Here is a 24,827-nt window from a genome sequence, read left to right on the forward strand (position 1 = left end):
GCCAATTTTGATGATATTAGGCAAGAACTTTCAAAAGTTGATTGGGAGCAGATGTTTTCAGGTAAAGGGACGGCTGGAAAATGGGAAGCCTTCAGAAATGAGATAAGATTCCAGAGACAGTATATTCTTGTTAGGGTGAAGAGCAAGGCTGGTAGATGTCGTGAATGCTGGATGACTAGAGAAATTGAAGTTTGGTTAAGAATAAGAAGGAAACATATAGCAGGTATAAACAGCAGAAATCGCGAGATTCCCTATAAGTGTATAAAAGCAGTAGGAGGGAAATCAAGAGGGCAAAAAGGAGACATGAGATCGCTTTGGCGTATAGATTTAAGGAGAATCCAAAGGGATTCTACAAACACATTAAGGACAAAAGGGTAACTACGAAGAAAATTGGGCCCTGTAAATATCCAGCATGGCCACCTGGCCATGGCCAGCATGGCCATTGGAATGGCAGAAAATCGGGGAGGTACTAAATGAGTATTTTGCATTAGTGTTTACTGTGGAGAAGGATATGGAAAATAGAGAACATGGGGAAATAAATAGCGACATCTTGAAAAGTGTCCATATTACAGGGGAGGAGTTGCTGGACATCTTAAAATGCATAAAGGTGGATAAATCCCCCAGCCTGATCAAGTGTACCCCAGAACTCTGTGGGAAGCTAGGGAAGAGAATGCTGGGCCTCTTGCTGAGATATTGTATCATCAATAGCTCAAGGTGAGGTGCCAGAAGACTGGATGTTTGGCTAACGTGGTGCCACTATTTAAGAAAAGTGGTAGGGAGCTATAGACTGGTGAGCCTGAATCTGTGGTGGTCCTGAGGGACAGAATTTACATGTATTTGGAAAGGCAAGGATTGTTTAGAGATAGTCAACATGGCTTTGTGCGTGGGAAATCATGTTGATTGCATTTTTTCAAGTAACAAAAAGGATTGATGAGGGCAGAGCAGTGGACATGATTTATATGGAATTCAGTAATGCATATAACAAGGTTCCTCAGGGTCGACTAGTTAGAAAGGTTAGATCACATGGAATAGCTGGACAACTAGCAATTTTGATGTAGAACTGGCTTGAAGGTAGAAGACAGTGAGTGGTAGTGGAGAGTTGCTTTACAGATTGGAGGCCTGTGACCAATGGAGTGCCACAAGGATCAGTGGTGGGTCCACTGCTTTTTGTCATTTATATAAATGATTTGAATGTGAACATAAGAGGAATGGTTAGTAAGTTTGCACATGACACCAAAATTGGTGCTGTAGTGGACAGCAAAGAAGGTTATCTTGGAGTATAATGGGATCTTGATTAGATGGGCCAATGGGCTAAGGGGTGGCAGATGGAGTTTAATTTAGATAAAGGTGAGGTGCTGCATTTTGGAAAGGCAAATCAGGGCAGCATTTATACATTTAATGTTAAGATTCTGGGAAGTGTTGTTGAACAGAGAGACCTTGGAGTGCAGGTTCATAGTTCCTTGAAAGTGGAATCACAGGTAGATAGGAAAGTAAAGAAGGCATTTGGTATGCTTTCCTTTATTGATCAGTGCACTGAGTATCGGAGTTGGGAGGTCATATTGCAGCTGTACAGGACATTGGTTAGACCACTATTGGAATATTGCATTCAATTCTGGTCTCCCTGTTTTAGGAAGGACGTTGTGAAACTTGAAAGGGTTCAGAAAAGGTTTACAAGAATGTTGCTAGGGTTGAAGGAATTGAGTGATAGAAAAAGGCTGAATAGATTTGAGCTATTTTCCCTGGAGCATTGGAGAATGAGGGGTGGCCTTACAGAGGTTTGTAAAATCAGGAGGGGCATGGATAGAGTAAATTTACGAGGGCTTTTCCCCAGGGTCTATCCAAAACTAGATGGTATAGGTTTACGGTGAGAGGTAAAAGATTTAAAAGGGATCGAAGGGTCAACCTTTTCAAGCAGAGGGTGGTGCAAATATGGAATAACCTGATAAAGGAAGTGGTGGAGGTTGGTACAATTACAACATTTAAAAGGCATCTGGATGGGTATATGAATAAGATGGGTTGAGAGGGAAATGGGCCAAATGCTGGCAAATGGGACTAGATTTATTTAGGATATCTGGTCGGGCATGGATGAGTTGAACTGGACGGTCTGATTGGATGCTCTATATCTCCATGACTATCTATGACTGTATTTGGAACCTAAGTCTAGTACTTGTGGCTCAGGCCAATCTCCCACAGGCTGGTGTAAATTAAAAATGGTTGAAGACAATAGCAGATTGGAAGGATTGACTCATAAACTATAAAATGGACTATATTTCACTGTGCAATAAGTAAATCTCATTTTTACAATGCTCATTTTTTCAATCTTTAATAAATCTATTTGAGTGGAACCAGTAGCTTTAAAATCCATAATCTAATATTTTCATTCAATTTTTGTTCTGAAAATACATCGTACAGCACATGTCTATATTTAGCTTCTCTACTATTCTAGCATTCTTGGCATTACAAAGAATCGTGATAACACCAGGGGCTCAATCAAGTGTGGAAATTCATTGAGCCTGCCTCCTTGTCTTGTCATATGCTTCGCGAATAATTGTGCCCCTCAAGCTATGTTACCAGTTGCCTCTCTCTAATGGACAGAGATGCTTACAGTTCTTGTGGGCCATGCTAATTATCTAACAGCATTGCAAAATTTTAGAAAATAATAATATTTTGATTTGTCAGCAAGGATAGTGCTGAAAAACCTTGACTTTGTGATCCCAATTCTGGGATCCTGGCTTCCAGTGCCTTGCAGGGTACATGTTACAACAGTTTACAGGAACAGCTGAAGAGCTCCACATTTATCCTTGTAGGGATACCAATAGCACCTACCTGCCCTATGTATCTTATAAATTAATGCTTGATAGTTATCAGGGGCTGAGAATTGCCTAGACAACTCTTCACATCAGCCTACCCACCACCAAACTCCAATCATATTAACACATATCATACTGTAGAAGTATTTACATGTGTATTTGTATTATTATCTTCACACCAATTGACATTTGGCAGAACTTGTTTATATCAATTTTAAGCTTGATACAGGATTTGAAGGTAACTGGTGTTATCATTCCAGCTGATGATAATACTGGACATGTTCATTCCTAGAAAGAAAACCAGACTTGAAAGATCATTTTTCTTTTGTTACCATCGAGGTCAGTTTTGAACATATTCATAAGCAAATACTGACTGATTGGGAAACAGGGATTGCAACGAAACCTGGGGTGTCCTCATACGTCGGTTTCTGAAAGTAAGCATGCAGGTGCCGAAGAAGACAACAGTATGTTAGTCTTCATAGCAAGAGAATTTGAGTACAGGAGCCGGGATATTTTGCTGAAACTATGCAGGATATTGGTAAAATCATACCTGGAGTTTTGGTCACCTTATCTGAGGAAGATTGTTCTGGCTTTTCAGGGAATGCAAAGGTTTACCAGAGTTTTACCTAGTCTGGCGGGACTGATGTATGGGATAGAGATTGGATCAGTTAGAACTATGCAAAAGTGAGGACTGCAGATGCTGGAAACCAGAGTCTAGATCAGAGTGATGCTGGAAAAGCACAGCAGGTCAGGCAGCATCCTAGGAGCAGGAAAATCGATGTTTCGGGCAAAAGCCCTTCATCAGGAATAGAGGCAGGAAGTCTCCAGGGTAGAGAGATAAATGGGGAGGGGGGGAGCTGGGGAGAAGGCAGCAAAGACTACAATAAGTGAACTCGAGATTATAAGAATGGGGGGGGGGTCTTATTGAAACCTATAAAATTCTAAGAGGATCAGAAATAATAGATACAGATGTCCTCAATGACTGGGATGTCCAGAACCAGGATGTATAGCCTAAGAATAAGGAGTAGGTCTTTTACAGCAGAGATGAGGAGGATTTTCTTCACCTAGAGACTCATGAGCCTGTAGAATTCTTTGCCACAGGAAACTGGTCAGGCCAAAATATTGAAGACTTTCACGAAAAGTGTAAATATAGTTCATAGAACTAAATGGATCAAAGAATATGGACAGAAAGCAGGAACAGGGTACTACTGAGTTAGATGATCAGCTGTGATCATATTGAATGGTGGAGTTGGTTCAAATGATTAAATAGCCTATTCTGCTCCTATATTCTATTCTACTGCTGATTTTTTTTTAACAAAAGAACAAGAAGTTTGTGATACAAAAGGAAAAACAGAAATTATACAGGAGCCACTGGAACACCCTAATTACAACAAACAGAAAGAAATATGCACCCCTTTTACCTCAATAATAACACTACAAGCACTCAATCCTTAGTGAAGTGTCACCCCTTATAATAAAAACAGAAAATGCGAGAGAAGCTCAGCAGGTCAGGCAACCTACTGAATAAAGAAACATGGTTAATTTTTAAAGTTCAATATGACCCTTCTTTAGAACCTATCATCACTTAACTCCATGCTATAGCTTCTTACTCAACTGTCCAGATAAAATAACTCTTGACATTAAGGGTTTATTATAAATAACAGTGTAACGCTAAGAGGTCGAAAGAGTCGACAACATTTACACAATTCACAATGAACACTTGTCCCGCTTCACTTTCCAAATTTCTTTTTTAAGTAACCCTGTGCACTTTCTATAATCTTCAATGTCTACCATAAACTTCCCTTTTTCATTCTTTCAGTAATCCAGTACACCCTCAAACATTAAGGGTTTCTTGGTCTTTTTTTGCCCCCTGCACTGTCACCCACAAAAACAAACCCTTTACTGCAAGGTGTTAGCTCTGCATTCTGAATGCATTCTATTCTGGTTCATATTGGGAAAGTTGATCCCCCCTTCTATTGTTACCTTATTATTTATAGACTTCTCTAAGATTTGATTCCATATCTGTCTGCAATAATATCAAAACCTCAAATTATCATCTGCCTTACTCGAAGATTCCTTGCAATAAGATAAATGTTATTTCGCCTGCGACACTGCCTTATGCCTAAACTTGACTCGACATGCTCTGTCCTCTATTTTGACTTGATTTTTCTGGATTTGTCTGTGGATCACAACCTGTTTCAATTCCATTTCATATCCCATTACCGTGCCATATTAATTTAAACCCCCACAAACTGTGCAAACAATCTACCCCCGACATGGTAAGGATTTTCAACCCAAAACAAAGATTCAGTATAACCCACCTGACTTGTATAAGTCTGACCTTCTCCAGAAATGCAACCAGTGGCCCAGAAATCTAAAGCTCTCCCCTACTCCAACAACTCTTCAGCCAGACATTCATCTCTTCTATTCGCCTTTTCCTATGTTCATTGCCATGTAACACCACATCTAATACAGAGAATAAAACCTCCTGCTTTTTAATCTGGTATTACAGCACCTTAAATTCTTGTTGTAGACCATATCCCTATTTCTACCTATGTCATCGGTACCACAACCTCTGACTGGTTGCCCTTCCCATTTGGAATATTCTGCAGCCGTTCAGTGATATCCTTGACCCTGGTCTCATGAAGAGAGCCCTTCCTCTCTTTTTTCCCTCCTTGTGTATGTGGACTCTGGTTGCACTCCTCAGAAGAACCAACATTCTCACTGTTCTGCAACATGGAAAAACTGTTCTTCAGAGACAGCTATGCTGGGAGTTTCCTGGCTACCAGGCCGCTCCCTTTCTTCTGGCAGGTGATCACCTAATTCTTCTCCAACTTCACCACCTTAAACTGCAACTCTCAGCCCGGTGGTATGCACTGTGGACTTTCCAGCTGATGCACAAGTTCCAAAAGCTTCCTGAAGATGTGGCCATCCAGACTGCCAGGAGTGTCCAAGACTTCCAAGATACCATAAGCCTTGCAACACGTGAGACTGAGCTCACCTAAAATATCTGAAAATAACTTCTAAACTTAAAGATTGATTAGAAATATCTGTACAGCATAAGCAGTGAGCAAATATACATTACAGGTGCTCTTGTGGTGCACTGCCATCCAAAGCCACAATACCGTGGTACTTAGCCCCAAGAATGCACAAGGAATCAAGGCGGCTGAAAACATGGTGAGCTTCTGGACAAACTGATCCCATCGAGGTAAAAACAATGACTGCAGATGCTGGAAACCAGATTCTGGATTAGTGGTGCTGGAAGAGCACAGCAGTTCAGGCAACATCCAAGTAGCTTCGAAATCGACGTTGAAGGGCTTTTGCCCGAAACGTCGATTTCGAAGCTACTTGGATGCTGCCTGAACTGCTGTGCTCTTCCAGCACCACTAATCCAGAAACTGATACCATCTCCCGTCCAGAACTTAGCACAGGCCCTCTACACAGATCCTCTCCTAGGTGGTGGCTCCCCACATTCTAAGCAGTCTCAGGGACCCTTCCATTACACTGTTGTTTTCATTTGATTTTGGTAGGTTTCTGATCTAGTATTGTAAGTTTCTGTTGACCGTTAAATTTTGTTTACATTACATGACCCACCAGGGGCTGTTAGCTTTTAAAAAAGTAGTAAAGAAGGTTGGAAAAGTTTCCCTCACTCAGAGTGAGAAGGCCCAGGTTCAAGAAACAATAGGTGCAGGAGTAGGCCATTCTGCCCTTCGAGCCTGCACCACCATTCAATATGATCATGGCTGATCATCCTTAATCAGTATCCTGTTCCTGTCTCATCTCCATAACCCTTGATTCCACTATCCTTGAGAGCTTTATCCAACTCTTTCTTAAATGAATCCAGAGACTGGGCCTCCACTGCCCTCTAGGCCAGAGCATTCCACACAGCCACCACTCTCTGGGTGAAGAAGTTTCTCCTCATCTTTGTTCTAAATGGTCTACCTCGTATTTTTAAGCTGTGTCCTCTGGTTCGGCACTCACCCATCAGCGGAAACATGTTTCCTGCCTCCAGAGTGTCCAATCCTTTAATAATCTTATATGTCTCAATCAGATCCCCTCTCAGTCTTCTAAACTCAAGGGTATACAAGCCCAGTCGCTCCAGTCTTTCAGTGTAAGGTAATCCCACCATTCCAGGAATTGACCTCGTGAACCTACCCTGCACTCCCTCAATAGCCAGAATGTCTTTCCTCAAATTTGGAGACCAGAACTGCACACAGTACTCCAGGTATGGTCTCACCAGGGCTCTGTACAGCTGCATAAGAATCTCTTTGCTTCTATACTCAATCCCTCTTGTTATGAAGGCCAGCATGCTATTAGCCGTCTTCACTGCATGCTTACCTTCATTGACTGGTGTACAAGAACACCCAGATCTCTCTGTACTGCCCCTTTACCTAAATTGATTCCATTTAGGTCGTAATCTGCCTTCCTGTTCTTGCCACCAAAGTGGATAACCATACATTTATCCTCATTAAAACTGCATCTGCCATGCATCTGACCACTCACCTAGCTTGTCCAGGTCACCCTGTAATCTCCTAACATCCTCCTCACATTTCACCCTGCCACCCAACTTAGTATCATCAGCAAATTAGCTAATGTTATTGCTAATACTATCTTCTATATCATTAACATATATTGTAAAAAGCTGCGGTCCCAGTACTGATCCCTGCGGTATGCCACTGGTCACTGCCTGCCATTCCAAAATGGAGCCATTTATCACTACTCTTTGTTCCCTATCAGCTAACCAACTTTCAATCCAAGTTAGTACTTTGCCCACAATACCATGCGCCCTAACTTTGCTCACTAACCTCCTGTGTGGGACTTTCTCAAAAGCTTTCTGAAAGTCCAGGTACACTACATCTACTGGATCTCCCTCATCCATCTTCAGAGTTACATTCTCAAAAAATTCCAGAAGATTAGTCAAGCATGATTTCCCCTTCATAAATCCATGCTGACTCTGACCTATCCTGTTACTACTATCCAGATGTCGTAATTTCATCCTTTATAATAGACTCCAGCATCTTTCCCACCACTGAGGTCAGACTAACTGGTCTATAATTTCCTGCTTTCTCTCTCCCACCTTTCTTAAAAAGTGGTACAACATTAGCCACCCTCCAATCCGCAGGAACTGATTCCGAATCTATTGAACTCTGGAAAATAATCACCAACGCATCCACGATTTCTCGAGCCACCCCCTTCAGTACCCTGGGATGTCGACCATCAGGCCCCGGGGACTTATCAACCTTCAGACCTAACAGTCTCTCCAACACCAATTCCTGGCAAATATAAATTCCCTTAAGTTCAAGTCCTTCAGCCACTGTTACCTCTGGGAGATTGTTTGTGTCTTCCCCAGTGAACACAGATCTAAAGTACCAATTCAATTCTTCTGCCATTTCTTTGTTCCCCATAATATATTCCCCTGTTTCTGTCTTCAAGGGCCCAATTTTAGTCTTAACCATTTTTTTGCCTTTCACATACCTCAAAAAACTTTTACTGTCCTCCTTTATATTATTGGCCAGTTTACCTTTGTACCTCATTTTTTCTCTGTGTATTTCCTTCTTAGTAATCCTCTGTTGTTCTTTAAAAGCTTCCCAGTCCTCCATTTTCCCACTTATCTTTGCTATGTTATACTTTTTCTCTTTTAACTTTATATGTTTCTTAACTTCCCTCGTCAGCCACAGCCACCCATGCCTCATCTTAGGATCTTTCTTCCTTTTTCGAATGAACTGATCCTGCAACTTCTGCATTATACACAGAAATATCCGCAATTGTTCCTCCACTGTCATCCCTGCTAAGGTATTGCACCATTGAACTTTGGCCGGCTCCTCCCTCATAGCCCCATGGTTCCCTTTATTCAACAGAAATATTGTCACTTCCGATTGTACCCTCTCCCTCTCTAATTGCAGATTGAAGCTTATTGTATTATGGTCACTACTTCCCAATGGCTCCTTCACTTCGAGGTCCCTGATCAATTCTGGTTCATTGCACAATAGAATCCATCTCTGAGGCACTCCACAAAGTCTTTCTTGGGGTCCAATACCATCCTGATTCTCCCAGTCTACCTGCATGTTGAAATCCTCCATAACAACTGTAGATAACTCCCAAGAGGGTCTTTTTACCCTTAGTATTTCTCAGCTCTATTCACACTGACTCTACATCCCCTGATTCTAGAATCATCCACCTGCTCTAGAGGTGCAATAAAGCACACAAACAGGTTGATTAGAAAGGAGAATTGTGCATTTACCCTAGTGATTAGTTAGTGCTGGTTGATTCCACAGTACAAACACTGCCCAATGTCTACCCACCAACTACCCAACTTATCTCCAATTTCCCAGAAGAGGTGGAGGTCCTTTTGAGGTTCTCAAATACTCTGGTGTCAGGGCAGGAAGAGGAATGGAATCATCAGAGGTATCCATGTCAAGGTATTACTCTCTTCCCTACTTTACTCTTGTCCAGCTTCTCAAACGAAACACTTCAGATTCCACTCTGTGTTGTTAACTGGGGCTTGACAACATCCCAGACATTTACCAGTCCCATTGGCTGGCAGCTCTCTATGCCAGAATGTCTTTCCGAGATGGGTACTGAAGTCCCATCCTGAGCCAACTGATGCTCCATTGAGTACATGGGCTCAAGGATGGACTCCCTGCTGATCTGAGTTGTTGGCAAGCATCATGTCCTTGTAAAATTCAAAATGCACTATTCTACCATATTTTCTCCCTATTCTTTGCTCTTTTGTTACTTTATGCAGAAGCCACTGAAATGTTAGGGATCCAATTGTCAGTAGCCCAGGATAAATGCAATTATAGCAATTACAGCAATTTTAGAAATGTGGCCAGTTTTCAATTTACAAACATCTCTAGGCTTGTTTACATGTAGAAATGTGAAGCCATGCCTAAAAGACACTTATTCTCATCTTATGCAGCTCAAGAACAAAGTTTCAGAGCATCAGACCACCAAAGCAGAGTTCCTATCATCTCATTCAACTCGAGGGAATTTTGATACTGACCATGCATCCTCAGCTGTACATTGACTTTGTGTGGAGTTCTATGTTTCTGAGTCTCATGTCTATTACATCAGCATACTTACTGTAGAGTCATTATTGTAGGTTGGAGCTGTTTTATTCTCAAAATTTATTGTGACATAAATTGCTGAGATACTGTGTCATTAGAGTGATGATTAAATGATGCTCACTACTATTGCAAACAATCCAACAAATAACAAATGACAAAAAATTCCATAAATTTCCAATCTCAGCGAATAGCCATTAAGTTCATAACCTCATCAAATTTAATCATTTCTCAGAAACTGTCCATTGAACTCAACTGCCATTGTGAATTTAAGATGTATAATGTTATTAAAAAGTACTTCCATCACTGTCCTCTTTTAGAACTGACAATTAATTCTGTACCAAACCTTGTTAGTTACATGATTTATGGTCTTGATATGACACTGAACCTTGGAAGCCCATGCTATGGTATTGTATTCCAATCGTTAGCTAATTGCTCCTACAGGTTTTATTTTATTTAGCTTTTTTGCCGTTATTTTCATACCAATCTATAGACTTCTGTTAGTGTTCAAAGGTAATAATTTTCAAGAGGAATTTATTTTAATGTAAATTTGATTTACTTTCAGGACATAACTTTTCCTCTAGTCTCCTTCTTTGTCCTCTCAATTGATTTCCTTCATTTTATATCCTTTCCTATCTGTGCTCTAAACCAACTTCCTTTCCAAGCTTTCACTCTGCTCCTTTATCTTTCATTGATTACAAACCATTGGGCATGGCAATCATGATGCCCCAGTGGCAACAATGATCTCCGTGTGACAATATATGATCAGGTTTCAGGCAAATTGTTTCATCAATCTAGTACAACGTCAATGATAAATATTCTGTTTCTAACTCCACAGATGCACCAGACCTGCTAATGTTTCCAAGGCCTTCCATTTTTTTATTTCAGATTTGCTGCATCTGCCACATTTTGCTTTTGTTGTACTAGCCAATGATAACCCCTCTGTGCTTTTGGCATGCAAATTTCAAAATACCAAGGTATTCCAAGAAAAAAGTAATCCCTCCAAAATGTGTGGACTAAGTGTTGGAGTAACATTCAATTTTTGCGATGAGACTGATTTTTTTCTCCTTAACAAATGCCAGGAGACTATGTTGCTGCCATACATTTGCTCTGACAGACGTTGACTCCAATGAGTCAGTGCATAAGAGTTACAGTCCTTGATTTTCACTAGATGGCTGAGCTTCAGACCTCGTTGTGGTAAGATTTTAATTGATATTATTTTTTATTACAACTAACAGAAATATGGCAAGATCATAGTTTACTGCCAACATACATTAATGCTTGGCATCTTCTGTGGAATACAAATGTCATCTGAATGAAAGAAACTCAACTTTAATTTAAACTTGGCTGGCCCAGTGAGCAAACTTAGAGAAATTACAATAAAAACCAATGGAAATAATTCCACAACCAAAGCAATTATCTATTTTTGTTGTCTATTCTGTTATATCAACAATTAACATTGCATTAAAGATACTTCTCACGCTCATAAATATAATGCACAGGTATATGTGCACAAAATAATAGATCGAAAACCATTTCAATTGATTTGGTTTATATTGTGTTCAAAACTACGATTTAAAACACAGACTTTTCCTTCTTCAAAGACTTCCGCTTTTCAGATAGATGAAATGTTGAGAATTGCTGTGCAAACTGTCAAACACCGGACCTTTCAGGAAGTTCAAGAGTCTCGGCTATTCCAACCACCATAATTCCCATCCTCATCACTCTTCCTCAGAATGAAGGATCTACTACAACCCCCTTATAGGGCTACACTGATACTGGCAGAGCAAACCCACAGATGAATCTAGGTCTGTTCATCAGCCTTTCTACTAAAATTTCACCCATATTGCTCTAGAAATACACTAGGAGGAATGTGGAATTCCATCTTCAACAAATGTTATATATTTGAAAGGGTATTCTTAACACATTGCTTATGCTGCAATTTGGATAGCCCTAGCATACCTGTTTAAGGTAACCTGGTAATCAGACCCTCCCATAAATGTGATATCATTCACATTTGCATGATTAAAAATCTAGAAGAAAGTGAGGACTGCAGATGCTGGAGATCAGAGTCAAGAGTGTAGTGCTGGAAAAGGGCTTATGCCCATTCCTGATGAAGGGCTTATGCCCGAAACGTCAATTCTCCTGCTCCTCGGATGCTGCCTGAACTGCTGCTTTTCCAGTGGCACACTCTGGACAATTAAAAGTCTGTCTGTTATGTTCAGCCTTAGTGCATGCAGGCCCGAATTCAGGTGTTATATATGAAATTGTTCACTTACTAGGAAAGACTAGTTGAAGCAGCTTTGCATTACCTTTGTTGTGACTTTTATGACTCCCCATCCCTGTTTGCAACTTGGGGGCCTCACTGCAGACTTACCCCAGTTATCAAGTTTAGGCATGACTCTGCTTGCCCTGATTCAGGAATACTACTATGGAGCTGATTGTCATTGTGCCCTAGCACAGATGTTTCACTGGAGCTCAACTCAGTTGTAAAGTTTGTATTTTCATAAGGGCTGCCTGGCTCCAATTGTTCATCTTCTAACACAGGGTGGGCTGGTGAAGCCATAGTCCCACTGCAAAATGTAAACTTAAACTAAAGTTTATGATACTTTTAAGTTAAAAATCACAAAACACCAGGTTATATTCCAACAGGTTTATTTGGAAGTACTAGCTTTGGAAGTGTTGCTTATGAGGTAGCTGTGGAGCAGGATAATAAGACACAGAATTTATAGCAGAAGATCAGTGTCATGCAACTGAAATGACATATTGAACAAACCCAGATTGCTATTAAGTCTCTCATCTTTTAGAATGGGTTGTAGGTTTCGGTTTATTAATATGTAAATCCCAGAACATCTTTAAATCACATTCTCAAGATAACTTAAGGTTTTATAAAAAAAAGGTGACATTTCAGCTCAGATAATGTATTAAAGGTGTGAGGTTAGAGTCTGTCTATATCCCAATCTTGAGTAAGACTCGTTCTATTTCCAAAGTAGGAAATTATAAAATCTTATATGGATTGACTGCCTGCAGATTGTGTGCTTTTTCAGCAAAATAGAATGTATCTCCAAATACAATTCTGCAAAGGCAAATTCACCCCATAGACTTATATGTGTGTGTGCATGTGAGTGTATGCGTGTAAGTGTGAGTACACGTGAGACAGTGTGTACGCATGTGCACGTGCTTGGTAGAATGTGCGTGAGTGTGACAGAGTATAAGCCTGTGAGAGGGTGTGCATGTGGGTGTGAATGTGTGGGGTGGTTGCATATATCCATATGATATTTTATAAATTCCTACTTTGGAAATAGAACCAGTCTGACTCAAGATTGGGATACAGACAGACTCTAACCTTACACTTTTCATGCACTGTCTGAGTTGAGATGTCACTTCTTTCTTAAAACCTTAAGTTATCTCAGGAATGTGACTTAAAAGAAATTCTGGGATTTACATATTAATGAAACGAAACCTGCAACCCATTCTAAAAGATGAAAGACTTAACGGCAATCTAGGTTTGTTCAATATATTGTTTTAATTGCATGACACTGTGATCTTTTGCTATAAATTCTGTGTCTTGTGGTCCTGTTCCAGAGCTGACGAAGGAGCAGTGATCTGAAACCTAGTGCTTCCAAATAAACCTGTTGGACTATAATCTGGTGTTATGTAATTTTTAACTTTGTCCACCCCAGTCCAACACTGGCACCTCCAGATTATGATACTTTTGTAAGGCTGTAATTTCTGTGGTGTTATTTCTTTGCATCTGTATTCATTAGAAATCAATTTCCTTCGCCCTTATTCCTTTTCTTGGCCTTGAGTTTAGTTTGCATAATTTATTGTTCCACCTTTAACTGGCCACTTGATTCAAAATATATCCAAGATATTTCACTATTTCTTTACATATTCTGTGGAAGTGTTGAAATCTGCTGCTTATTTCACCTCTGGAAACTGGTTTGAACATCTGTCTGGCTGACAAGCTGAGAAGGCTCCTCTCCTTCAAGCTGCAAACATCTCAGGCAAAATACATCCAGGCAGTCCCAAACCAACTTGGCATGAGTTTACTGTACAAAACTGCCACTGCCTTGAAGATACCAGAAGAATAATAAAGAAAATTTAAATGCATTTCTGTTTGGAAATGGGATACGAAATAGGTGCCAATTAGGGTGTTTTCTGCATTTCAGCAATAACCTGTATTGTTTGAAATAAAGAAAACGTCCCTTTTCATCTAATTGATGCTAAATCTGACTGAGTATTAATGCTGAAATTGAGTGCAAAAGTATGAGATATTCTACATTCATATTATTAAAATTAACAATGGTGGGTACTTCCACATCCAGTTAGAAAACAGTAGACAGAACAGTAATACTTGAAAATAAAAATGCTGATTACATTGGAGCTCTACCTTAAAGTCTACAAAATTAAGTCAGAACATTATGTTTCATTTGCCAGTTTTACTGTTTTCTTTTCTTTCTGGACAGTGCTCCCCAGTACAAAAGAATGTTTCAGTGTACTGCAAGTGACAGTGGAAGCCACAGAAGACAGAAAAATGAAATGGCATTTACGTAGCTGAAAGTATGATTGAAATTCTGGTTTCCCTGCTACAGGAAGGATTGTTGTGAAACTTGAAAAAGTACAGAAAAGATTTCCAAGGATGTTGCCAGGTTTGAACAGTACGTGCTACAGGGAGAGGCTGAACAGGCTGAGGTTGTTTTCCCTGGAGTGTTGGCAGCTAAGGGGTAACTTTATAGAGGTTTATAAAATTATGAGGGGCATGGATAGGATAAATAGACAAGGTCTTTCCCCCAGGGTGGGGTAGTTCAAAACTAGAAACCATAGGTTTGAGGGAGAGGGGAAAGGTTTAAAAGGGACCTGAAAGACAACTTTTTCATACAAAGGGTAGTGCATGGATGGAATGAACTGCTAGAGGAAATGGTGGAAGGTGGTACAATTACAACATTTTAAAGGCGTCTGGATGGGTATATGAATAGGAAGGGTTTCGGAGAATATGGGCCAAATGCTGACAAATGGGATTAGATTTATTTAGAATACCTGGTCAGCATGGACCAGTTGGACCAAATGGTCTGTTTCTATTATGTACATCTCTGTGATTCTAAATGAAAGATGAAGGGAGCTCCAGAAAATCGGGGCTTGGTAACTGAAAATGCAACTACCAAGTGTGGAAAAGGATGGACACAGAGCAAGCCATCTATTACAGGAACACAACTAATTTATTGTTTTTCACACTATATTTGGTGCAAATGTAAACTATTTAATTTCAACAGTAGGTTGCATGATGTATTTGTATTAGTTATTCCTTCCAGAACCATTATTTTTGATGTTTTAAGAAGTTAAAAAGAGAAGTGTTCAAATCACAGCCGTGGTTCTTGGAAATCCAATGCACAAAGCTGAGAAAACTCATTTTGATGTTGTGGTTTTATTCCTCTGATTTGGACATGGAAGTCAAGCACAAGGATTAATATAACAGTATCATAAAGCAAAATAGGAATCACGTTGATCTCCTCTGAGTCAGATTTCATTAAGACAATACTGGAGTGAGTAAGTTCTTGATCAACTTGTTTTTAAAGATGTAAACAAAACTTCTGCTAACTCCATTATTAGCTCCTTAAGATTTGACAGAGACAAAGGGAACATGGAAACAGAAGTAGACTATTTAACCTCTTAAGCCTGTCTTGCTACACAATAAAACCATGATTGCTCAGCAACCTGAACTCCATACACTTACAACAGAACTTCATTCCTCAGCAAAGATCTTCAGCATACAATTATTAATTGAATCTGCAGCTACTGTTATGTTTTGTGGAAGATTCCAACACTCATACACACACTGAAAAGATTTAAGAGAGCTCGAGAGATAGGGTTGGAGAATGGGACTAGCTGGGTAGCTCTTTCTCAAGCCAGTACAGACACGATGAGTTAGATGGCCTCCTTCTGCACTGTAAAAGTCTCATTCTATTTGAAGAAATGCTTTGTTTAAAACAAAACCATTATCAAATGATATATTTAACACTTTCTCTTTTTATGCCATGCTCTTCTGGATGCCAGCCTTCAATCACAATACTAGTCAATTAATATTGCAAACTGATCTCTAATAGGAACAACACATGCCCAAGGGGAAATCACGAATACCAGTCCACAAAAAGTAAGCATCAAATTTGAGGTGATATGCATGTGAACTTCTATTTAATGAACTTCAGGCAACTGAGGGCAAAAGCAATTGAAACTTTGAATTTTTATATGATGGAGGTAAACGTATTCTAAGTAATTACAAATATTTCTCAGACGGAAGAAAGGGCCCTAAAGCTATGGGCAGCTCTTTACCGATTATGAAATTTTGGAATTTGTCCAGATAAAGTTCCCAGTGATCAAACCCAACTTGACCAAGCCGGTTTTAGTAGAAGTCATTTCTCAGTTTTATTATATGAATTCATTGTCACTTCTCACAAATGCTACAGAAGAGAATCTACATAGCATCACCCTGGCATTCAGTCTGCTGGAAAAGGCTATGATCGTGCAGACTGTTCCACTTTTGCGACAGTCTATTTGTTTTTGAAGTCGCTCTGTAAAAACTCAGCCACCAGCTTTACAAGTGTACATCTGATGCCTTTTACTGAAATACAGCTGCAAACTTCCTGTCTTTTCTTAAGAAAGACTGACATTCATGCAGCACCACTCATGACCTCAGGTCATCCGAAAATGCACCAGAACCAATTCGATACTTTTGAAATGTAGTTACTTTTGTAATGTAAGAAATGCAGCAGGCAGTTTGAGCACAACAAGATCCCACAAACAGCAATGGGATAATGGCTGGGGTACTGGCTTTTAGTGACATTGTTTCAGGGATAAATATCAGCCCAGGAATTGGGGGTGAGGCAAGATTACCACCCTCTTCTTCAAAATAATACCTTTAAATCCTTTGTGCCCACCTGGAGGACAGCAGGGAACTTGGCTTAATGCTTCAAGGATTAGATTTTGGCTCTACAAATCATGGCATTCCCCCAACAACTTGCTAAGCACCTTTCCCCAAGAATCAGCCCTAAAAAGATAACTCTGGCAGAAAGACATTCCAGCCCAGGCTGATTATTTTTCATCCTGAAACATCTGTACTTTCCAGTGAGGAGCTACTAAGAGTGGAAGCCTGGCGTGATTTTCTCATTTAGTAATCCAGTGATGCTGAACTAAATAAAGCATCTCACAAGCCCCAAGCTGTCCAAGGTCAGCTAATCTGACAAATACCAGCAACTGTAGCAGACCCACAGGAATGTGGTTGACTCTTAACAGCCCTCTGGGCAGTTAGGGATGGGCAATAAATGCTGCTCTTGCTAGTAAGTCCACATCCCATGAATGAATTAAAAAATTGCATTAGTTGCTACTGAGAAGATCAATATGCAAATTGAACTGCATTTTCACTTTTACTGATGACAGGTATCAAACAGAAATTGCTGCCTCAGTGGATTAGGCACCAGAGAATGAAACAATAACAGAAAATGCTGAAAAAACTCAGCAGATCTGGCACGATCTGTGGAGAGAGAAACAGTGTTAATGATTCAATAAATGGTTCTTCTTCAGAATTTCAAACAACATTCCAAAACTGAGACATATTAAATACAAAATGTTATCTGTTTCTTTCTCTATAGATGCTATCAGACCTATTGAGTTCCTCCAGCACTTTCTGCTGTTATTTTAGATCTCTAATGTTTACAATATTTTACTTTTAATAACCCAGGATGAAAGTTAGGCAACTATGTAGCTGTTGATTCCAAGGATACTGTTGCATCAATGATTTGTATAGAATAATCAGGAATAAAATTGTGCACTCATTTTCTCTGTTCAATGGCGTTAAATGTGACTAAGTGCAATTAAATTTATACTACAGAGCATCCCAGTAACTGGAATAGCCCAACAACTGCAAATGCCATGACCAAACTCCCAAAATAGTACTGTTATTTCATCTCAACCCATCAACACATCGCAGCTCTGAAATTTTTTCTCTCATCTGCTGATCTAACTTCTGCTGAAAATATCTATTTCCTTCAACCATGTGGTAGTGAGTTTCACATTAACATCACTACTTGATTAAAACACATACTCAGCATTCATCCTGAAACAATCTATTCAGATAGATAAATCAAGATTCTGCTCCTGTTGTAGACCCCAATTCCACTTTTTGTGTTGTTTCACTGAATGTGGGCCAGTCCAGAATTTATTACCCTAATTGACCTTGCAAAGGTGGTGGTGAGGTGCCTTCTTGAACAGCTGCAGTCTATGTCATGTACGTATATCCACAGTGCTGTTGGGGATGGAGTTCCAAGATTTTGACCCAACAACAGCAACGTACAATAAAAAATTAGGGGAGCAGGCACACTGCAAGGCAAGCTCATTTCCCCAAACTTTGAGGAGCCTAACTGGTGATCCATAAAGAGACTGTTATTTACAGTAATTTTTCAAAATTATTTTGTGCTATAAGTAAGAGGAGCGCCTCCAGGCAAAAGTATTCTGGCTTCTTTGTGTCTCTCTGCCACTCCACCCACTTCTCTCACACTTTCCTGTAGTCTTAGGTCTCAGGAAAATGGCAAGCTACATGGTTTGGAACTAAAAATCACCATCACAGCTCACTCAAAACCATAATGATACTCAAATGTCAAAGTGTTCAGGGCTCCCAATTCCACATGGGAGCACTACGAGACAGCCAAAACCAAAATTTTACTACTATATACGTTCCTCTAATGTTACTGTCTATGCTACAAATAAGCTGATATACATTGCTCCTCTGCCAGAACAGAATCTTTCACAAGAGGAAACACATCAGCAGCCAAATAATCTTTTCCCTTAAGTTTATTAATTTTTACTTGGCCATTTTGATGGCAGAGTTCAGTGTTCCTCAATGAACTTTTTTGGCTGATTGCTCTGTGCCTGAGAGTTTGAATCACAACATGCATAACATCTTCTACAATCTTAGGAATGGGCCTCAAATACCAATTTTTCAAATTGCATAGATGGTGGACCTAATGCTCAGCATAATCTTTCATAGAATGAGCCTCAGCACGTCACATTACTATACCTTTGATCTTTCAGCACCTGTTTTTAACTGCATCAAGCTCTCGTCTAAAATCCACTATTTTGTAAGAATTGGCTGAAATGAGTAACCAGTTTATATTTTGACTTTGGCGCTAGAATGATACCATGTTTATCACAGGGTTTCTTTTATGTAAAAGTCCTCACTTAATGAAACATTATTTTATCCCTACATCAAGTTTTACTGAAAATTGGATAGCTTTCTAATTATAAATGGCACCTATTTTGCTAACTAAATGAATTCATATGATGTACTTTAATGCCATATTTTCTGATAAAATATTAGTTAATTGGAACTCCTATGTCAGGCTTTTTGTTACTTAAGTAGTTTTGGCACAAAGTTATTCTGGGCCACAATTCATTTGAAATTGTCTTCTGTAAAAATAATGTTTATACAAAAGTGAAGATGTCTGGAGAAACACTGCTGTAAAAAAAAGTTAAGCCTCTTTTAAAATTATTTTAGGACTGCTCTCAATAGAGTGTTTGTATGGTCATTGGACATTGATGGATGGGGTTTTTTTGCACAATCTGAAAATGTATTCAAGTTAACCAATTATTAGGAGGTGAATAAAATCTAAACAAGCTTTTTTGAATGTTAAAAGACAAATTCAATTTTAAAGACAAATTCAATTTGAGGGCATGAGGAGCCAGAAATCTTTAAACTCATACAATATGCAAATCTCCCTCATCAAACATCAATTAAACTCTGTCTAGTCTCAGAAGCTGCCTGTCAAGTTCATGCATTGCACATTGAATGACAGTTGCAGCTAGCAGTAATGAAGTAAAAGTGCTACAGGCAAATAATAAAATCTAAAGAACTGTTTAAGTGTAAAAATGTAGAGTTTTAACATGATATCTTTCACACTGCAGAAGCAGTTTAACCCAGGAATAAAATGATGATCAAAAGTGAAGTAAAACCAATCTGGATGAAAGGAAATGTTGTAGAAGACATTAATTTGGAAAAGGTAAGCATAAACGTCCATAACAAGGGAACCATAAAACAACCAGCAGTGGTTCAAAAACGGAACATGAGAAGAATGCAATCAGAAACATAAAGAAGAATAACAAACCATTCTCAAAGCATATCAGGAATAAAAGAAGAGGGACAGATGGATGTTGGGTTATTGACAGTTGGGAAGTAGTTCCTAAGAACACAGAAGTTAAATTACTAATTTTACTTTAACCATTGAGAAGCTAAATAATGTTGTGAAGATACGATTTAAATTTAAAGCATATGAGATATGGATCCACAACTATATCAGTATTCAAACTCATAAAGAGTGAGGTTTGTCTTCGCCATCTGCACACACCTCCCCTGTTTGTTCACCGGCTTTTATGGATAACTTCACATTTAGCTACATTATATGGTATTGTCATGCATTTGCCCACTTACTCAGCTTGTTCAAATCACAGTGAAGCATGTCTGCATTCTCCTCACACCTTACCCTCCCACCCAGCTTTGTGTCATCTGCAAATGTGAAGGTATAACACTTAGGTCTATCATCCAAATACTTGAAAATACTTAAATAGCTGGAATTCTAGCATTGCTATCCCACTTATGTCGTTATGTCTGGATGAGCTGATTATGGTCCTTGAGTCCTTTGCTTACCAGCCAAGTTTTATTCAGCTATGTGGGAATTGATTGGCCAGGACCTGCTGGAGGTGTACAACAGCATGTTCTGGCAGGAATTGTGAATCCATGAGGAAGGACATCATCTCCCTCATTTAAAATGAAAAGGTAAACAGAAATTGGCAACCAGTCTCACTGCTGAATGCAGATTACAAAATCCTATCTGAGGTCATGGCCAAACAGGTCAGGTCTGCTCTGGGATTGGTGATTCATCCTAACCGAATCTGTGGTTTACCCAGTAGGAAGGTCTCTAAGAGTCTCGTGCTCCTCAGGGATACAAGCACCGACATGCAGGATTGTGGGGGGTGGGGGGAGAAGGAGGTGGGGGGGGGGGGGGGGGGGGGGAAGAGTTCCAAAACGGAATCTTGGAGGGGGTGGAGGGCATGGGTGGTGATCTCCCAAACTGTACATAATCTCATCACCTCAGAGGTTCTCCCACCCACAGCTTCTGGCCTCACAGTTTGCCAACTCTGCACTGCCTGATTCTACCTCCTATCCAAGATCGACAAGCCTGACTACCCCGGCCAACCTATCATCTCAGCCTGCTCCTGCCCCATCGAATTCATCTCCACATACCTCGATACTGTCCTACACCCCCTAGTCCAGGAACTCCCCACATTCATTTGGAACACCACCCACACCCTCCACCTCCTTCAAGGCTTCTGTTTCCCTGGCCCCCAACACCTTATCCTCACCATGGTCATCTAGTCTCTCTACACCTCCAGCTGCCATGACCAGGGCCTCCAAGCCCTCCATTTCTTCCTCTCCAGATGTCCCCAACAGTACCCTTCCACTGACACGCTTGTTCATTTGGCTGAACTGGTCCTCACCCTCAACAATCTCTCCTTTGAATACTCCCACTTCCTCCAGAGGAAAATATGCTTGTCTCATTGTCAGCTACATGGAACAGTCTATCTTCTGTAGTTACACCGGCACCACTCACCACTTTTTCCTCCGCTACACTGATGACTGCATCAGCGCCACCTCGTGCTCCTACGAGGAGGTTGAACAGTTCATCAACTTCACCAACACATTCCACTCGGACCTTAAATTCACCAGGACCATCTTCGACGCCTCTCTCCCCTTCCTGGACCTTTCCAATAACAGTGACCAACTCAACACTGACATCTTCTACAAACCCACCGGCTCCCACAGCTACCTGGATTACATCTCCTCCCGCCCTGCCTCCTGCAAAAATACTTTCCTTTATTCCCAATTCCTCTGCCTCCATTGCATATGTTCCCAGGAGGACCAGTTCGACCACAGAACACACCAAATGGCCTCCTTCTTTGAAGACCACAATTTCCCCTCCCATGTGATTGATGATGCCCTCTAGCTCTTTTCATCCACATCCCGCACCTCCGCCTTCGAACCCACTCCTCCAACCGCAACAAGGACAGAAACCCTCTGGTCCTCACCTTTCACTCCACCAACCACCGTATACATCATATTATCCTCCACCATTTCTGCCACCTATAAGCGGACCCCACCAGCAGAGATATATTTCCCTCCCCATCCCTAGTATCCTAACAGCCCACCCTTCCCTCCTGGCACCTTCCCCTTCCACCGCATGAATTGCAAAGCCTGCACCCACACCTCCTCCCTCACCTCAATCCAAGGACCCAAAGGAGCCTTCCACATCCATCAGATTTTCACCTGCACTTCCACACATGTTTTGTACTGTATCCGTTGCTCCCAATGCAGTCTCCTCTACATTGGAAGACAGGATACCTATTCACAGAGCTCTTCAGAGAACATGTCCAGGACACCTGCACCAATGAAAATAAGGGGGTAGGGTGACTGGTATCTTTGAAATCAAGAGCTGCTTGACGACATAATATTAGAATAGAGTCTCTGGGTCAGACTTGGTATTTCAATACTTGAGCTAGACAAGTTCACAGAGTTCAAGGAGCTGTTGGCAATTGACTCATTTCTTGACAAATAATCGACAAAACACAGAAAAGTAAACAGTGATTTCACCCATTTTGCTCCCAGACTACTTGTAATCAAATTTCCTAATGCCATATAAAAAGAAAGAAAAGGCGGATTTCCTCAACAGGTATGGTGGCAGTATGGAGAGAGAGAGAGAGAGAGAGAGAGAGAGAGAGAGAGAGAGAGAGCGAGTGAAAGAGTGAGGAGAATTAACATTTTGAGTTCAATATTACTCCTTTTCGGTTCTCTCTCCACATATGCCACCATACCTGTTGAGTTCCTCCAACATTTTCTGTTTTTGTTTCAGATTTCCAGCATCCACATTTTTTGCTTTTAACTTAGCCCAGCAGTGCCTTAGTGCTCCAGGCTAGAAAAGCAGCAGGAAGTGTACAATTCCATATGTTGATATGGTGTGTAGTTTTGACTGGCTGAACTGAACGACAATGCCTCCTTAACAGAACATATGATTTTCATTAATAATATATTAAAAATATTCCATATAACTTGTGCTTTAGACTCTGATTACAATACTTTTGTGCTTCCATTTACCTTTTCACAACATGCAAATTTATTCCACCAAAGAAAATTGAATAATTATTTTGGCACAATTGACTTCCCTTGTTAGCTTTTACTTTCCAAAAGGTGTAGAGGATAATCTTTGAGTTTAGATAAAGTAGAGTTAGATGTAAACATAAAGATTTAAAACTATTTAAGCAATAACTTGAGCTTAGAATAATGACTACCCACATGCAATTTCTGGGGACCTATTTTGTCAGTTGAAGTGCAAAGAAGCAAACAGTCCTTTTTGTTCCAACCCACAGCTGACAGCTCCACTCTAAATGGTAGAGATAAGGTTATTTGCAGCATTGAGTGGGTTTCTTGGTGCCTCTGGTGTAAGCACTTAAATTGAAAGATGAATTTCAGCAACCACTGCAAGGCCAACAGGCACCAAACAGCAGCTCATTTTGACTATTAAATTGAGGCTAGAGAGCCAACTCCAGGTGAGCTCATGGGCTTCTGGCACGCATTAGACGTATCTCACAATTATGTACATGAGAGGATCAGTACTTTTTTTTTAACTCCAAAGTGTCATGTTGTGAAACACACACTATAAAATTGGGCAGCAGATACAGGGGGAGCATGTGCTATACACAATGTAAGCTATATATTCCAGTATTTCAAGTAAGCATATATTAAATATATTTAATATAAAAACAGAGTTGTAAAAGTAAGGACCTACATTATTCTGACAAATCTGGTGCACAGGTCTAGAGTGAGCATCTGGCACAGTTACGACACTTTGACCAACGTTCAGATCAAACACCTCCAAAGCACGGTTTGTGCCAGCCACCAGCACAATATCTGCAGTTTCCTTTTGTAAAGGTAAAGACTTCTAAATTATCACAGAAACAATCATAACTTTAAATCTAAATAAAACTAAGAACACTTTATACTTCCCTACTTCCCATGTGCAGAGCTCACAGCCTCCAGAGTTTATTGTAGGCAAACTTGTTTTTAGTTTCGCAATGTCATTCCAAAAATGCTTCTAATGGGAATTAATTATTTAAAGGTGACTTATCTTGTAAGATGAACGTCAACAAAGAAATTGTTGGTGGCATGGTGGCTCAGTGGTTAATACTGTTGCCTCATAGCACCAGGGACCTAGGTTCGATTCAAGCTTCGGGCAACTTGTCTATGTGGAGTTTGCACATTCTCCACGTGTCTGTGAGAGTTTCCTCCCACAGTCCAAATGTGTGCAGGCCAGGTGAATTGGTCATGCTAAATTGCCCAGAGCATTAGATGCCTCAGTCAGAGGGAAATGGGTCTGAGTGGGTTACTCTTCGGAGGGTCGGTGTGGACTTGTGGGGCCAAAGGGCCTGTTTCTACACAGTAGAGAATCTAAATCATATTTGTGATGATTTTTCTCTCTTGAAGATACTGATTCCCTGCACAATGCCAGTCACCACCTGGTTACTGTCCATGTTTCCGCCTCGGCAATGAGTGTTGGAGGTGAAATACATTAAAATCAAATCCACCTTTGATAGTTACATGTTCACATAATTTAATCAGGGGAGAAACAAAGGACAGCCATCAAGAGAATCATCGAAAGCCACAGTTGAGGTGCTTAAGACTGAATAGTGGCTAATGTTGTGCCAATGTTTATAAAAGACTACAAAATAAAAAGCCAGGAAACTACAAACCAGTGAGCTTGACAACAGTTTAGGGAGGGAATTCTGAGAGATGGAATCTACATGCATTTGGAAAGGCAAGGACTGATTAGGGATAGTCAGCATGGATTTGTGAGTG

General features: G+C 40.3%; 1 protein-coding gene across 7 annotated transcripts in view; it reads right to left on the reverse strand.

Moving 5' to 3' along the window:
- The window catches only part of wdr27 (WD repeat domain 27), a 491,161-nt gene that overhangs the window by 358,033 nt on the left and 108,301 nt on the right, over positions 1 to 24,827 (reverse strand). For all 7 annotated transcript variants that reach the window (XR_011961786.1, XM_072580377.1, XM_072580375.1 and 4 more), the window contains one exon: positions 23,761 to 23,882. Coding sequence is in view for 6 of the 7 variants with exons in the window: in XM_072580377.1 (XP_072436478.1) it covers positions 23,761 to 23,882 (122 nt within the window). In the remaining variant the exon portion in view is untranslated. The remainder of the gene's footprint in view (positions 1 to 23,760; positions 23,883 to 24,827) is intronic.

The sequence above is a fragment of the Chiloscyllium punctatum genome, chromosome 11, assembly GCF_047496795.1.
Source record: "Chiloscyllium punctatum isolate Juve2018m chromosome 11, sChiPun1.3, whole genome shotgun sequence".
NCBI lineage: Eukaryota > Metazoa > Chordata > Chondrichthyes > Orectolobiformes > Hemiscylliidae > Chiloscyllium > Chiloscyllium punctatum.